Below are 13,210 nucleotides of genomic sequence, written 5' to 3'. Positions count from 1 at the left end.
CTTGCATATAACTGATAACAACATCTCTTCATATCAAGCAACGTGACAAAATTACGCCGTAATTGATTTGTTACAACAGCGACATAAGTGGCGAATTATGTAAATCATCCAGTCAAATGAGCAGTGACGGCAACCCATTCCCCCTTCTCCATCTACAAGCCATTCAATTCATCGCTTCATGCAATTTGTGTATTATCCCGAATAAGAAGCATTCACAGATTCTAAATCAAAATTCCGGGACCTGATTGCAGTGATATCCCTTATGTATCGATATTTTGCGTGCCACGGAAAAATGACAATTCTCGATTTCGGAAACTAGTAGTATTTTATATTAGGAGCCATCCGTTCTGTTTTATTTCTGCAGGGAATTGACAATGAAAGTCATTTGCCGATAAACGCGATTTTATTATGTGATTTATAGGGCTGTAAACAATATGGTTACATTTTGATCTGAAGTGTAGCTGATATGATGAAAATAATAGTGTCAAATAGATCAATTTTATATGAATTTCCTTTACGACATTTACGACCAAACTATTACTGTCAATAAAAAAAATAGCAAAAAGAGATAGGATCAGTCTGAAATTCGAATACAGTCAGAAAAAATAACCATTTTATACTCCGAACAATGTGATCAACTTTGTATTTTTTTGACATTGACAGAAATAATGAATTAATGGGTTACTTAATGACTATAAAAGGATGAAGTTAATTTCACCCTAACACAGGCTACTTAAAGCCATAAAAAGTAAAGACAATCTTATTATTATAACCCAAAAAAGAAAATTCATGAGGTCAAGTAGTCTAACATCAACTTAAATCATATTCTTGATACATCTGAACCTACGAGTCCTGTTGGAATCTACCCGAATGTAAAAGGTGAATCCAGTTAATTCATATTCCCTGCAGCCACCCAGAGGTGGAATCAGTTGCATAGGACGAGCAAACAGCCCATATCGACCGATCAAATAAACATCAAGTAAGTTGTTCCTCTGGATTGTAAAAGAAGGAGTCTGTAATATTATTGGTACAAAAATAATGACCTAATAATAATTGTTGGGAAACATGTCAGTCATAATGCGACCCAAAGATGGGTTAAATTTGCAATGAAAAAAATTAAGGCAACTAACAATTGTCATGTAAATTTTGAATTTACCGGGTGGCAGTAAATACAAAATTTACAACATGACATGTTGTAAATTTTGTATTTACTGCCACCCGGTAAATTCAAAATTTACAACATGACACAATGATCGATATAGGGAAAACAACAAGTAGCAATACAAATATACAATATGTACTGTACGAAGAAAGCATAAAACATACACAGTATCCTTAAATGAATTAAAAAGACGTCAATAAACGTACATGTTTAAATGATAAATTGAAGGCAACAGCAAGAATTTTCTTCATCTGATGTAGATGTTTTATAATAAATCCTGCTTCAAAATAGGTCGACTAGAAAAGGAGAACAATCCATAGTCCGAGACATTACATGTATTGTACATTGAGCCTCGTGGTGTACCATTTAGTGGTTTGAGAGACTTGATAACTTGATATTTAGACGCCTCATATTGAATTCAACGTGATGAATGATGGTACATGTATAAAGTGAAGAAAAGACTTACTTTTTAAAGTAACTGTCATTTGAGAAAAAAGGTGATTTTAAAGTTGTGTGAAACGTTTTTGAGAATCCACAATTAATTAACACCACGTTTTGAATATACTAAAACACAGTATATATATGGATGAACTATGAAGATAATGAACAGGAATCAAACTCATAGGTCCACAGATATTGGGAGGGACTTCGAAGAACATCAGAGATAAGATCAGATGTCATTAAGGAGTAAGCATCCCCGGTCGACCATTCACATCCTCATGCATGTTCTCTTTGTCTTATCAGAAACAGGGAAACATTTCAAGACAAACTGATATTAATCCAGTACAGAATGGGTAGATAGAACTCACTTTCCTTGAATGGAATGTAATAATGATCTAGGAATTGCATCCGTAGAAAGTGAACTGTGAGTTTAATGATTGAAATATATGAAGATAACGAAAGTAGTATAAGCGGTCTAGCTAGACGGAGGATTCTGATTGGCTGAGAGAATCACGTGATCAAAGAGGCTGGATTCTGATTGGCTGAACCCTAACCCTGACCCTTAACCCTAACCCTAACCATAGCCCCTAACCCTTAGCCCTGACCCTAACCCCTAACCCTAACCCCTAACCCTAACCCTAACCCCTAGCCCCTAACCCTAACCCCTAACCCTAACCCTAGCCCCTAACCCTAACCCTAACCCTAACCCCCTAGCCCTAACCCTAACCCCTAACCCTAACCCTATCATCCCTTATAGGTCCAATAGGGCGCTTACATGATAGCTTTTTGACTATACGCTGCTACTACGATTCAACGCTGGTACTGTGATTTTGGCAGCGAGTCAAGAATGTGATTAAGAGGTCACGTTTTCATATTATGACGTCACGTTTTCTTTCACAGTCAAAGCCTAGCCAGTTCAAACAGCGAGCTTACCTATGCATTGTGACGTCATAAACTTGGCAGTGACGTCATGTTAGTCCTTCACAGCCTCGGTGAACATTATTGCCATGGTTATTAAAGATAGAAATTTCTGTAAAATACTATCAGAATGCTACCCCAAATACAGTTTTAGTCTGATTATAATATAATGTAGCATGCAAGCAAACTACACTTAGAACATAAAGAGACTTAAAATAGGATCATTATTCTTATTATAAGTCCTTTTGCAAAATGTCTTTTAGTGTCTAAATAATTACTCTGATAATCATTTTATCTTTAGATTATAAAAAAAGCACAATTACTGTATTAATATCACAAATAAAATGATTATCAGAGTAATTATTTAGACACTAAAAGACATTTTCTTAACAGTAGATTCAATTTTGCTTAATATCTGTCAGTACTGTATACAGTAAAATACAGTTTTTAGCAACATCACAGTACAACATGTAGTCCTTCATTTTTTTTGAAAACCTCATTACTAAGAAACTAAAGTGAAAATGAAACAATATGTATGCCATATATCACACATATTTAGAATCAAAACAAGGATTAACCTTTTGTAGATTCTTACTTTTTCTTTTATTACATTCCTTATAGATCAAAATTTAGTATAGTCTGAATTCAATGGGTAACAGACATAATGAAATATGGAATTTTATCATAATTTTTGCAAAAGGACTTTTTAACATTCTGAAGTTTCCTTAGTATATTTTAGACAAAATAAGGATGTGCTTATATGAATGGTAGAGATATCAGATCACTTAAGTATTACACAGTAATTAAATTAAACCATATAATCATGGTTAAATGCAAAGATGACCTTATAGGAAATGTAAACAAAAAACAAGACAAACTTACCAGATATATGACCAATAAGCCTATCCATTAAATAATCCAGTGAAACAACATCTCAGCTGATCCTGAAAAAAAAAAATCATACAATATTCAGTGATACTCAATTAACTTCATTTTACAATATAAGTAAAGAAATAATTTACATACAAACAGGACAAAAATGTAAAAGATACCATATGTATTTTACCAAAATTTGATGAACTTTTTTTTTCTAATTTAAATTCAATCATAGAATGAGCCATCATAGAAATACTAAATACACTCTGGGTTAAATGCAGATTATACCTCACATGAACTGAGGATAAATACCCCATTTACATTCATATAAACAGAACTTTTAGATAACTATTTACTCTTTTAAATAACTGATGTCACCATCAGTATGTCAGAATATCCAGGGTGTCCTAATCATGTACATTTACTTATAATGTACTCAGTATATATTTTACATGTAGATCTGTGAAATCACTGACTAAATAAAATACATACATGTATATACATGAAGGTTTTAAAAAAGGGGTAGGGCACACATGTTTATAAATTTACAGAGATTCTCAGACTGAGTTTTTCCCACTTTCACTGGGCCACTGTTGTACCAGAATGTAAAAGTATGAGTGACAAAGAAAACAAAAGATTCTGTATATTTCATTTAAAAAAAAAGATCTAAGAGAAAAGATTCATTGGCATAATTTGATCTGATTATCTCCATATCCTTCTTTTGGTCACTGTGATTAAAGATTCATAGAGATATTAGAAATAACAACTAAGAATATCACTTTATTTGATATAAAAGCATGTATCAGAATTTGGATTTTATAAGATATGCTATGAGGCTCCTCATAAGAATATTTAGAATACTGATCCAATAAAAGGAATGTAAGATAATATAATCATAACTCATGCAAAAAGATTTATCAGCATTTTGAGGATCTCTTAGTCCTAGTGTATTTTAGGGTACACATGGCTGTGTTTTTATGAATGATATAAACATAAGGTATATAACACAGTAATAATGAATAAATACAAAGATGACCTTCATAGAAAATGTATTTATAAACAAAAATATATGTAAAACTTACCATGTTTATACTCAGTATATAGTAATATTCATTAAATAATCCAGTGAAATAACATCTAGCCTGATCGAGGATTCAGCTGTTCAGAACTTTATTGGAAGAAAAATGGTTGAAAATCAGTGTAAGTACTGAAATCCTTTGGACCATACAGTTATTTACATGAAGTCTCCAGCGCTGTGAAAGTCTGTGTTGTTGTGTCGAAATAAGCAGCCACCGAGGCTGTGAAGGACTGCCAAGTTTATGACGTCACAATGCATAGGTAAGAACTGGCTAGGCTTTGACTGTGAATGAAAACGTGACGTCATAATATGAAAACGTGACGTCATAATCACATTCTTGACTCGCTGCCAAAATCGTAGTACCAGCGTTGAATCGTAGTAGCAGCGTATAGTCAAAAAGCTATCATGTAAGCGCCCTATTGGACCTATAAGGGATGATAGGGTTAGGGTTAGGAGTTAGGGTTAGGGCTAGGGGGTTAGGGTTAGGGTTAGGGGGCTAGGGTTAGGGGTTAGGGGTTAGGGGCTAGGGGTTAGGGTTAGGGTTAGGGGCTAGGGGTTAGGGTTCAGCCAATCAGAATCCAGCCTTTTTGATCACATGATTCTCTCAGCCAATCAGAATCCTCCGTCTAGCTAGACCGCTTATACTACTAACGAACAGTATTTAAGCTCAAAAGTTTACTAAACAATATAAGTTTGGAGCAGAGTAAACGCAGACCTCTAAAACATCACTCTAGGTGGAATCAATTGCCATAGAGAAGTGAGCATCCCCTGCCGACCGGTCAAACCCGCCTCGTGTTCCTTGTCATGATCGGGGAATCACCAAAAATTCCGTCAACAATTCAGTGTGTAAACAATGGCCTAACAATAAGTATGAAAAAATTCAGTCAGCTTTTGACTTATGATAGATTGTATTATTTTGCTCACAAAGTCAATTGATTACGAAATGACGGCTTTAAAGTTAAACAAGACTACTAGTATTGACATTCTTGTTTCATCAACTTTTCAACAACTTATCTCGTTTTAGAAATTGTTCAAACGTAGAGCATGCTCTTGTGTATCAAATCAACTTAGAGATATATAAACTCCATATGCAGGTGATAAAGAGAATAATACAATTATTGCATATGCAAAAATCCTGTTTTTATTACTAAGTATGTGATAAAAGAGTATATTGTTTTTTAAACAAGGGAAGTTGACGATAGAAAAGCTAAAGCCATTCTGTTTAAAACTTTGTAGGTAGACTTTTTCTAGTAAAATATCCAAATACAAGTTAGATTTCTGAATTTAATTTTAAAAGCAAATCCTTCAAAAATACTGTTGTAATAACGAGTCTTACAAAGACGACATGATTACGGTTTGTTTGCTGGAATCATACTGTATTGTTCATGTAAGTTTGCTAATTCGAACATAATTATCCTATCTAACAAAGTATCCAGGTTTTTCCTTTCATATTTTGCCCATCGTTAGACAATCCAATAGAATTCTTTATAGAAAAGAAGTTTCGTCGCCATTTGAAAGATCAGGGATTCCAGTATTTGAGTCTGCTTCGTACCTTTTCCTTCACCAGGAATGACATAGCCTTTAGGACTAAACATAGTTGAAAGAAAAACGACAACACACCTAAGAGTTTTTTTTTGTTTTTATATTCGATGTTCAATATTGGAGCAATGTAAGGTGTGTTTATAATTGTTAATAACTTAAAAGTTTGGAATCAACAGTTTGAGAATATCTGTAGAAAATGCAGGGCGTGGGCTTCAATCTGAAATATTGTGACTGAACTTTATAATTAAAAAAGTTACTGTTCACACCATCACTTTTTTGCTCGGAAAGAGTGATCAATTCCATAAAGCTACTCCTTTGTCCAGTGAGAGTCCTGTTAGTGATCGTGCTCAGAGTACAACCCATTTTTAAACAAAGCAGTCTACTATTAAGCTAGTTGATGTTACAGGGATATCAATTTAAAGGTGAAGATAACGAACAGTGATGGAGTAAAAAAAAACTATTAACAATAGAAATACTAGTATGTTATGGGGCATAAAACACCCAGCCTTGAAAATTCCTGAGGAGGAAAAAGGTGTGAAAGAGGAGTAAGCATGCCCCGTTGATCACTCACGCCTTATGGATTGATCAATGATACATTGTGTAGTCAAATATAGTATAATATAGTATACGAACACCGGTATACATTAAGTACTGAAGCAAGGCAGCCAAAATACTGTGTCCAATGATAGATAATATATTTTCTAAAAAGGTCATTTTAACAAATTTTTTTTTACAATAGCTCCAAAACTATGTGAGGTATAAAGTTAAAATTTAGCAGTTTATAGATATATCATTGATTAACTGATAGAAAGTATCACTTGATAACAAATACTTAGAAAAAAATATTTCTTGAGAAAAAAATGTATATATTTAAAAACCAGAAGTCTCTGTCGAGATTGAAGCTCTACTGCTTTTTACTTATAGCAAAGGAAGAGAAAAGTAGCAGTTGGGAATTGAAACTTTACAACAGCAATAAATAGAATAATGATCCTATTTTAAGTCTCTTTATGTTCTAAGTGTAGTTTGCTTGCATGCTACATTATATTATAATCAGACTAAAACTGTATTTGGGGTAGCATTCTGATAGTATTTTACAGAAATTTCTATCTTTAATAACCATGGCAATAATGTTCACCGAAATCAAAAGATGATAAAATAGAATTGTGTATCTTATTGTAGTCTACTTGTGTGCAAAATTATATTGAAATCAGAACAAAACTGAAGGAGGAGTAGTATTTTCAAAGCAGTTCACAGAAATTTCTATTTTTAGTAACCACGGCAACACCGTTCATCGAAATAAAAAAAACAATACACAGAATTATGTATCTAAGTGTAGTCTACTTGTGTGCCAAGTTTATTGAAATCAGACCAAAATTGTAGGGGGAGTAGCATTCCGAAAGCATTTCATAGAAATGTCTTTTTTTAGTAACCACGGCAATACCGTTCATCGAAATCAAAAACCGATACACAGAATTATGTATCTTAGTGTAGTCTACTTGTGTGCCAGGTTATTGAAATCAGACCAAAACTGTAGGAGGAGTAGCATTTTGAAAAATTGTCTACAGACAGACGGACGGACGCCGGACACATTACTATCGCATAAACTCTTCTGGTCTCTGAACAGTAGAGCTAAAAATACACCTAATTAATTCGGTGCATTTAGTTAAAGCTATCATTGCAGAAACAATATATTTTTATCAATGAAGGGATAGGTGGACTTCGATAGCCTCTGGTAAGTTCTTTTCCGTGTTTTTTTTTTTTTTGTCCATATGTTGAGATTTGAAACTGAAAGTACATTGCAAATGGCGGATTTTTTAGGGGTCTTGTCTTTATACACGTCATGCTTTCAATAATAGCCTTTGAGAGACCAACTTGCCCTTTATTGATAAACATTATTTTATTTCTGCAATGATGGTTTTCACAAAAGGACAGAATTTTAAGCAGGTGCATTTTTCTTTAAATATGCACATTTTTGATACAACTTTTCTCATAAAATATCTTTTTAAAAAAAATATTTGTTTTCAGGTTATTCTTTCTATCAGTTACATATATATATCTATAAACTGTAGAAGTTATAACTTTATACCTCACATGGTTTTGGAGCTATTGTAAAAATAAATTCTAGGACATGTTGACGTTTGACGAAACCTTAACTTGGCTATATTGCTGATAATAAAACTCATCTTTACCTTGCAAATTACTATAGGACTAAGGTTTAGGGCGATTTACAATAATTGTAATTTCAAGTATTTCTAAGTACTTTTAATGACAAATGTCAGCATTCCATATTTGATCAATCATTCATTGTGATTTCCGTGAATACTCACTCCAATAAAAGAAACCAGAAGTATCTGTCGAGACTGTAGCTCTACTGGTTTATACAATGTACTTATAACAAAGGAAGAGAAAAGTAGCATGTTGAGACTTGAAACTTTAAAGCAGCAATAAATAGACAAGAGACCCATGGGCCACATCGCTCACCTGAGTAACTTAGGTGATGCAGTTTTTTTTACCAGATTTCCCCTCTTGCTATACCTATAGTACCCCACTACCCTCTTCCCTTTTATGATTTTAATACTTTAGAATCTACACTACCCCAGGATGCTACGACATAAGTTTCAGCTTTCCTGGCCCAGTGGTTCTTCAGATGAAGATTCTAAAAAGATTTTTCCAAAATACAGTGTATATCTATGTAAAACTTGGATTCCCTATTGTGGCCCCGCCCTACCCCCGGGGGTCATGATTTTAACAATTTAATATCTACACTACCCAAGGATACTTCCACGTAAGTTTCAGCTTTCCTGGCTCAGTGGTTCTAGAGAAGAAGATTTTTAAAGATTTGTTCCATATATTTCTATGTAAAACTTGGATTCCCTATTGTGGCCCCGTCCTACCCCCGGGGGTCATGATTTTAACAATTTAATATCTACACTACCCAGGGATGATGCTTCCATATAAGTTTCAGCTTTCCTGGCCCAGTGGTTCTTGAGAAGAAGATTTTTTAATGACCCCACCCTATTTTTGTGACCACATTGCAATTAGACTACAACCGTAAGAGTAGCTTTTAATAAAATTTTTAAGGATTTTCAATTTTAGTTACCATGGCAACATCATTTATCAAAATAAATTTTAAAAAAACAAACAATAAAGACAATAATTTATCTTAATATAATATATCTGCATGCCTCATTATAATCAAACTAAAACTACTTGTAAAAGCAATTTTAAATTACTTCACAGAAATGTCTATTTTCAGTTACCACAGCAAAAACGTTAATTGGAATAAAAAATTGATATAAAGAGTTATGTATCTTAGTGTAGTCAACTTGTGTGCCAAGTTATATTGAAATCAGGCCAAAACTGTAGAAGTAGCATTTTGAGCATTTCACAGAAATTTCTATTAATAGTAACCACGGCAACACCTTTCGTCAAAATCAAAAAGCGATGCACAAAATTATGTATCTAAGTATAGTCTACTTGTGTGCCAAGTTATATTGAAATCAGACCAATAACTGTAGGAGGAGTAGCATTTTGAAAGCATTTCACAGAAATCTATTTTAAGTAACCACGGCAACACCTTTCGTGAAAATCAGAAAGCGATGCACAGAATTATGTATGTATCTAAGTATAATCTACTTGTGTGCTAAGTTATATTGAAATCAGACCAATAACTGTAGGAGGAGTAGCATTTTGAAAGCATTTCACAGAAATCTATTTTAAGTAACCACGGCAACACTGTTCATCGAAATCAAAAACCATTGCACAGAGTTATGTATCTTGGTATAGTCTACTTGTTTGCCAAATCATATTGAAATCAGACCAAAACTGTAGGAGGGGTAGCATTTCGAAAGCATTTCACAGAAATGTCTATTTTTAGTAACCACGGCAACACCGTTCGTTCATCGAAATCAATAACTGATGCATAGAATTTTGTATCTTAGTGTAGTTTACTTGTGTACCAAGTTATATTGAAATCAGACCAAAACTGTAGGAGTAGCATTTTGAAAGCATATCACAGAAATTTCTATTTTTAGTTACCATGGCAACACCGTTCATCTAAATAAAAAAAAACAATGCACAGAATTTTGTATCTTAGTGTTGTTACTTGTGAGCCAAGGTATACTGAAATCCGACCAAAACTGTAGGAGGAGTAGCATTTCGAAAGCATTTCACAGAAATTTCTATTTTTAGTAACCACGACAACACCGTTCATCGAAATCAGAAAGCGATGCACAGAATTATGTATCATAGTATAGTCTACCTGTGTGCCAAGTTATATTGAAATCAAACCAAAACTGTAGGAAGAGTAGCATTTTGAAAAATTGTTTACAGACAGACAGACAGCTAGACGGACGACGGACGCATTACTATTGCATAAGCTCTTCTGGTCTCTGACCAGTAGAGCTAAAAAAAAAAAACGAGAAGCATAGATTATAATTTTTTATTGCTAAATATTGGCCGCTTGTGCCCCAACAGAAGGCGTTATTAAAGGCACAGATTCTGATGATGTAATGTGTGTTTTCATGGCAGCTGCGGCAAACACTGTATCGAGCATGCCCATGACTTCACTGAGTTCCGTCATATAATTCACTTCCTGTTCAACAGTATCTCTAAGTTCTGTCAACTGACAGTCCATCACGGGGCTTTGTCCCACTTGGTCTGCGTATAAATCTGAAAAAAAAAATTATTTATACTTGCTTTATCCTTTGGTGGCAAGTTACCCTGGATAAAACCCCAAACTTGAAATAAAAGAGACAGGATGAAAATAAGCCATATTATTCCCTTTTCCCACAATGTAGAATTTTGAAATTATACACTGATACATCCTAACTTTAGAAATCGTAAAATAAATTCACTTATAAACCTAGTTACTTACCTAATAATAAGTTTGCAACATCTAACAGTATTGGTTGAAAAGATGGCTTACTTATATTTCTGCAAATAAAACAAAATGTATTAATCAAAAGAGTACACCAATAATAAAAGATTGTCTTAAAGGCAAAAAGAATATCTTATAGAGATTGTAATCACATTCAGTGAACACCAATCATTTATTACATTTTTAACAGTGAAATACTGTAATTTATCCATTGAATAAAAGTGATATCCTGTCACGGTGTGAAAGGATATCAAAATGATATATCAAAATGATATCCTGTCACAGTGTGAAAGAATATCAGAAGTGCGGGAAAACTCTCGATTTTCCTTCCCTTCACCAAGAGTGTTGTCAAAAAAATACTCCTTTACCTGTTATAAGATAGAAAACGAGCTCATAAACCATTCTGTCATAAAATTAAAATGCGAAAGTTCCCCAAATATGTTGCTGAAATTCATGTTTACAATGTTTTTCACTTAGCTACGATGTCTCAACCGCTCAACTATGACGTCATGTAGCCTAAAACTGCATAACAAAAAAGACGTAGGCAAAGGGAAAATCAAAGAAAATGTATAGAGGATATTCAATGTTTTGTAGTTGAATATGGAATTTAATTCACGAGTGGGACAGGATTTTTGATATTTTCACGAGTGCGAAGCACGAGTGAAAATATCAAAAATCCTGTCTCACGAGTGAAATAAATTCCATATTCAACTACAAAACATTGAATTTTCTGTTTATTACATTTCTAACATAAAATTCTTTGATTTTTCCTTTGCCTCTGATACACTCATAGGCTCGTGACGTCATAGTTGAGCGGTTGAGACGTCATAGCTATATGAGGTGAAAACACTGTAATCATGGATTTAGCAACATATTTTTGGTAATTTTAACCATTTTATTTGCTGTCAGAGTGGTTTATTTACTTGCATCTGTCTTATATTAGGTCAAGGAAGATTTTTTTTACAGCAATCTTCGTTATGGGAAGGGAAATCTCGAGTTTTCCCGCACTTCTGATATTCATCACACTGTGACAGGATATCATTTTGATATCCTTTCACAGTGTGACAGGATATCATTTTTATTCAATAAATAAATTACAGTATTTCACGGGTAAAAATGTAATAAAACAGAAAATTCAATGTTTTGTAGTTGAATATGGAATTTATTTCACTCGTGAGACAGGATTTTTCATATTTCATTTTTTTGAAGTTGCTATATATCTGGCATTAAAAAATTAAACTCTTTCGAATGGGTGATTTACCCTATAAATAACTAACTTCTTTCCAAACTTTGATAAAAATTATGATTTATTTTACAGACAGGTAGCTAATTTCTTTATTAACTGGATGATATCTTCTAAAGACATATAACTCAAACTTTCATAACCTGGATGACATACCTTCAAAAAAGGTAACCTGTGTATGAGCTGGAAGTTATACTCATCTACAGATAGCTAACCTCTTTATGAACTGGATGATATACCCTACAGATGACATACCTTTTTATGAACTGGATGATATACCCTACATAAACTGGATAAAATACTATACAGATGGCATGCCTCTTTATGAAATGAATTATATACCCCAATCTACAGACAACTTACCTCTTTATGAACTGGATGATATACTATACAGATGACTTACCTCTTTATGAACTGGATGATATACCTTACAGATGACTTAACTCTTTATGAACAGGATGATATACCTTATAGATGACTTATCTTTTTATGAACTGGATGATATACCTTACAGATGGCTTACCTCTTTATAAACTGGATGATAAAACCTACATTTAACTTACCTTTTTATGAACTGGATGATATAACCTACAGAGAGATCACTACGACATGCTAGTGCTGCCTTAATGGCACCTTTCTTCATTAATTCCTGTAAAACTCGAACTGTAATTTCTGGCGACCTTAAACATACGCCATTCTAATGAGAGAAATAAAAACATTTACTGATTATATGAATGTAAAATTTCAAATATTCATGTTAAGTGCAAATGCACTTGTTCATAATTGCCATTAAAAAGTGAATGTTACTAAAATCAATCATTTTCTTGTACTTGAAGAACAGTTCAATTCCTTATTTCAACAACAGACAGATTAACTCGCCTTCATTGCAGCATCTAAAGCTTTTGTAAATTCAAATTTCTTGAAATATTTGTCGTATCTTGCAAGCTGTTCCTTCCGCTTGTGTAGAACAACAAAGTCGCCCTGGAAAACAAAAATCGGTGCTGCATTAATGAGCGGTGTACATGTACCTATGAAAAGCATTCTACAATACAAAGGCTGTAAATCATTAAT

At 33.5% G+C, this 13,210-nt stretch overlaps 1 protein-coding gene across 1 annotated transcript; it reads right to left on the bottom strand.

Moving 5' to 3' along the window:
* Positions 1 to 10,442: 10,442 nt before the first annotated feature.
* Positions 10,443 to 13,120, bottom strand: LOC134259156 (U3 small nucleolar RNA-associated protein 15 homolog; the record flags this gene model as incomplete). The annotated part of the gene is made up of 5 exons (XM_062741757.1): positions 10,443 to 10,688; positions 10,894 to 10,952; positions 12,355 to 12,379; positions 12,728 to 12,836; positions 13,019 to 13,120. Coding segments are annotated over 5 exons (519 nt in total), but the record flags the coding sequence as incomplete, so codon positions are not given.
* Between the last annotated feature and the right edge of the window lie 90 nt (positions 13,121 to 13,210).

This window comes from Saccostrea cucullata, unplaced genomic scaffold (genome assembly GCF_032062105.1).
Source record: "Saccostrea cucullata isolate Sc308-1 unplaced genomic scaffold, CSIRO_AGI_Scuc_v1 ctg20229, whole genome shotgun sequence".
NCBI classification, from domain to species: domain Eukaryota; kingdom Metazoa; phylum Mollusca; class Bivalvia; order Ostreida; family Ostreidae; genus Saccostrea; species Saccostrea cuccullata.
Note: the sequence above shows the minus strand (reverse complement) of the source record. Positions and strands in the feature narration are given on the sequence as shown.